The sequence below is a fragment of the Populus alba genome, chromosome 19 (genome assembly GCF_005239225.2).
Source record: "Populus alba chromosome 19, ASM523922v2, whole genome shotgun sequence".
NCBI classification, from domain to species: domain Eukaryota; kingdom Viridiplantae; phylum Streptophyta; class Magnoliopsida; order Malpighiales; family Salicaceae; genus Populus; species Populus alba.
In genome coordinates this window covers 5,996,872-6,000,670 of record NC_133302.1, presented here as the reverse complement: position 1 = coordinate 6,000,670, position 3,799 = coordinate 5,996,872, and the positions used below count along the sequence as shown (strand labels likewise).

At 35.3% G+C, this 3,799-nt stretch overlaps 1 protein-coding gene across 1 annotated transcript; it reads right to left on the bottom strand.

Moving 5' to 3' along the window:
* Window positions 1-2,131: 2,131 nt before the first annotated feature.
* Window positions 2,132-3,292, bottom strand: LOC140955123 (uncharacterized). Its single transcript, XM_073406825.1, has 4 exons — window positions 3,200-3,292; window positions 3,054-3,104; window positions 2,921-2,980; window positions 2,132-2,841 (listed from the first exon to the last, which is right to left on the bottom strand). Exons 3-4 carry the CDS (start codon window positions 2,957-2,959, stop codon window positions 2,374-2,376), a joined length of 507 nt encoding a protein of 168 aa, XP_073262926.1. The 5' UTR covers window positions 2,960-2,980; window positions 3,054-3,104; window positions 3,200-3,292; the 3' UTR covers window positions 2,132-2,373.
* Window positions 3,293-3,799: the final 507 nt, after the last annotated feature.

Sequence of the window (3,799 nt, the reverse complement as noted above, 5' to 3'; positions counted from 1 at the left end):
ACATGATGACTTTACTAGCGATTGGAGAGTTAAAATTTTGAGATGCAGATATTGTTGGTGTAGTTTATAAATAAATAAATAAAAAATGTTTATCTCACATAAAAAAAAAAACACATGTTTTTAAGTATTTATAAGTATAGATTTTTATTATGTAGTAAATTAAGTAAAAGTCAGGGTTGAAAGACGCTTTCTAATAAAAAATTTTATATTATTATATGAATATTTATAATATTAAAAATATTATTTTGTATTTATAATATTTTCAAGTCTAATAAAATTTGTTATTACACAAAAACACTAAATACAATAATGTATTTTTTTTTGTGTTTGATTTTTTTTTTTTTTAAGGATTTAGATATATTCTGAAACTGCTACGGGATCGGTGGTCCTGTGACTGTGACAATGACTAATTAAAGTCAAGATAAAAAAAAAAAAAAAAAAAAAAAAAAAAAAAAGCCAGTTGTATACATGCTACATCCCGACCTCATTAATTAGGTGACTTCTTAGAAAGGGATTAAATTCATGGGATGGTACTTGGAAATGGAACTACGTAGCTCGGAAAAGTAACTACAGAGGTGATGGACATTAAAGTTGAAAATGATAAGCGTTCTCGGCAGCCTAATTTGAATTTTTGCTAGTCTATATTTTTGAAATCTCACTGCATAGACTATCATTTCAAAGTCAATATATTATTCGAACCGATTGCCAGGACAGGAGATCTCAGACCATTGGTAACCTATTTTAGTTTCCGACTACTGTTTTAATAGCCATATTTTTAATAAAATCAAAGATTATTAAAAAAAAAAAAACTTATTCTAGTGCTACCCTAATTTGGTAATGAAGATCTAATTGTAAGACAGACAACAAAAAAACATTTTATGTTTGGCAATGAAATTTCACAATCAATAAGGAGCTATATAGGAGATATTACAATATGCTTTATTGCGAGCTCAGAATCATGCTATAGCCATGAGCACTACACAAGTGCTCGAAATTAGACATTGTACAAGGGATAACAAAGTTTCGCCTTATTGAAGCACACAAACCTACAAACTAAGAAGAAAAAACGAAGGCCAAGGAAAACTTGAACATGAATCATGCGGCAGTAGTACTGGCATACAATGGTGACGGTGCTGGTGTGGCTGTCATGGCAAAAAAAACATGCTCAACGGAAGAGTTCTTTTTGAGGAAGGAGAGCCAAGTATACTGCGATGAAGGTGGAGGAAACTTTGATGTTATTAACTACGTTGTGGTGGTGGAGGGTAACGAGGGCTACCATAGGTATGTGGTGGTGGTGGAGGAAGACTAGGATGATAGCCATCATTGACTTTTGGTGGTGGTGGTGTTCGTGGAGGAGGAGATTTTGGGAAATAAGGCTTAACTGTTGGTGGTTTTGGCTTTGGATGAACAATTTTATTGTTTTCGGGTGGTGGTGGTGGTGGTAATCGTCGTCGACGTTGTAACGAGACATTAACCATGCAACTGGTTTGTGATAGTATCATCCCATGAAAAATGATGAACGCCAACAAGTAGGAATAGATTTCCATTGCTATTGTGGCTGCCTGCCTGTGTCGAAACTCAAGATATGATAGTGCTTTTTATAGGAAGATGATCAGAGGCATGGAGTTGTTGTTGGTAACTAATTTGGACAAAGCTCAAGTCAAGTCTACTGTACTCCGAAGCCTCAAGTTCTCACGCGTTAGAACATTCAAAAGTTGAGACTTCGAAGACTTTCGTAGAGAGTTTTTTGGCAGAAGAACCTAAAAAGAAAAATCGTTTTTTCCCTTCCAATGAATTCTAATTTCCCTCTTCTTTTTCGTGATAAATGACAAGGAGTAAATCGATGCAGCTATAGGATGTATATGGGAAATTAATTAGTTTACCAAATGGATATTTCAAAAAAGGTAATATAATAGATCAGAAATAGTTATTCGGGTAAAAAACATTTTGACAAATAAAAAAAAAATGCAGGCGTTGGCAAAGCTTTTTACACCATGAAAACAATTTATAATTATGAATAGAAAATATATTGTATATGTTTAATAAAATAATTTAAAAATTATGTGTCAAGAAATTATAAAACAAATTTAATGCTAACCAAAATCTGAGCCACTAAATTGAGATTTATGATGATGCACATTAAGATACTAATTGCATTGATCATTGATGATTTTAAAGTGTCTTTGCACTTAGAAAATCACAATATATGTTTAGTATCCTCCCTTTAATTTTGTAATATATATATATATATATATATATATATATTTAAAACAAAAATTAATTGTTTAAATCATCAACTAGATACGTGCTTTTTCTCAAGGAGCCAAAAACAGAAAAAACTAAAAACAACAAAAACAAATCACTGGTTATATGTCAAGAAAAAACCTTAGCAGAAGCTCCAGGAATCTGTTTCAGATCTTCACGAGTTTGGCCGCGGCTACTGCTTTCCTCACACTTAATGGGATTGAGTTGCTCTGTTTTACTTGGAACTGAGGCCTCCTCACCAGAACCTCCAGCTGAGCAGCTCTCTAGCATTTTATCTTCTTCCAATGATTTGCTGTCTGGTCGACCGCTGCTTGTGGAGTTGGAATAGCTATTTGTTGTGGTATTAGATACAAGGTTTTGATCTTTCTTGTTGAACTGTGTAGCTGCTGCTCGTGCACCAGCAATGGCTGCACTGAGACCTTCAGATTTCTCCACAACAGATGCTTTATTGTCAGAGAATCCCACAGAAATAGAACCCGGTTTCAAGGAAAACGGATCTTGAGGATTTGGGAGAGGGAATTTTACTGGCATTGGACCTTTAACAGGGACGAGACCTCTAATTGCAGCCTCATGGATCTGTGAGACAGGAATATGTTAATCCCAATCACATAAAAAGCACAGGTCAAGACATTTAACTCTGATGTGCTGCATATACCTTCCTTTCCAAGTTATAAACACCTTGATACCCTCGCATCTCAAAAGGAACCAGTAATTTCTGCATCCGTTGAGGTAAAATGATCAGCAAGCTAAGCACATTTTCAAATAAGATATATTCACAGATTGCATACCTGTGGCTGCTCACAAAGCCAGCAAAAATCTGTTTGTCCTTCTAGCCTCACCTGTAGCAAAGAAACTCATCTAGACTAGTCACCAGATACACAAAAATATCAGATGACATGCGTAAACGGACAGAAGGTAAGAAACAGCTGCCCACCCCTTCAGGTACTGCCTCCCAGCTTGCTAGCTCTTCACATTTCACACAGCCAACCACTTCAACACACCCTGTATAATATATAAAGATATTGTATTTTGTATTCACAAGACAAAACAGGAAGCAGTGTTCTAACAATGCTCACTGGTTTTCACAACGCATAATATAAAACTACAGAAAATAAGTTGAGGCTTCCTACTTCAGCTCAGGATAAACATCACGGTCATGTTTGTTTGTGGAGAATTTTACAGCTTTGGGAAAAAAAATTCTTCAGAGCACTGGAAAACAGCTAAAAGGTGTTTTCCAAATTCTCCACTATAGAAAACTAGGGCACCGCTTGTTCCCCTCTCATTCTCTCTCTTTGTCATTCATTACTTTCAGGATAACCCAAATGAAGCCCTTAATTTCTATTTTAGAAAAATATTAGCAACCCTATGCGCAGGAGGTTGCTATTGTTGATCATTCACAAGAAGTTGAGGAGCATTTCCAATAGTTATGGGCAGGCGCATAAGAGGTCATGCACAAACATTCATATTAAACCCAGATCATGTTCTACTCTGGCCTGCCCAACCAGCAATTAAGTGGAAATTTAATTTGGTTTGA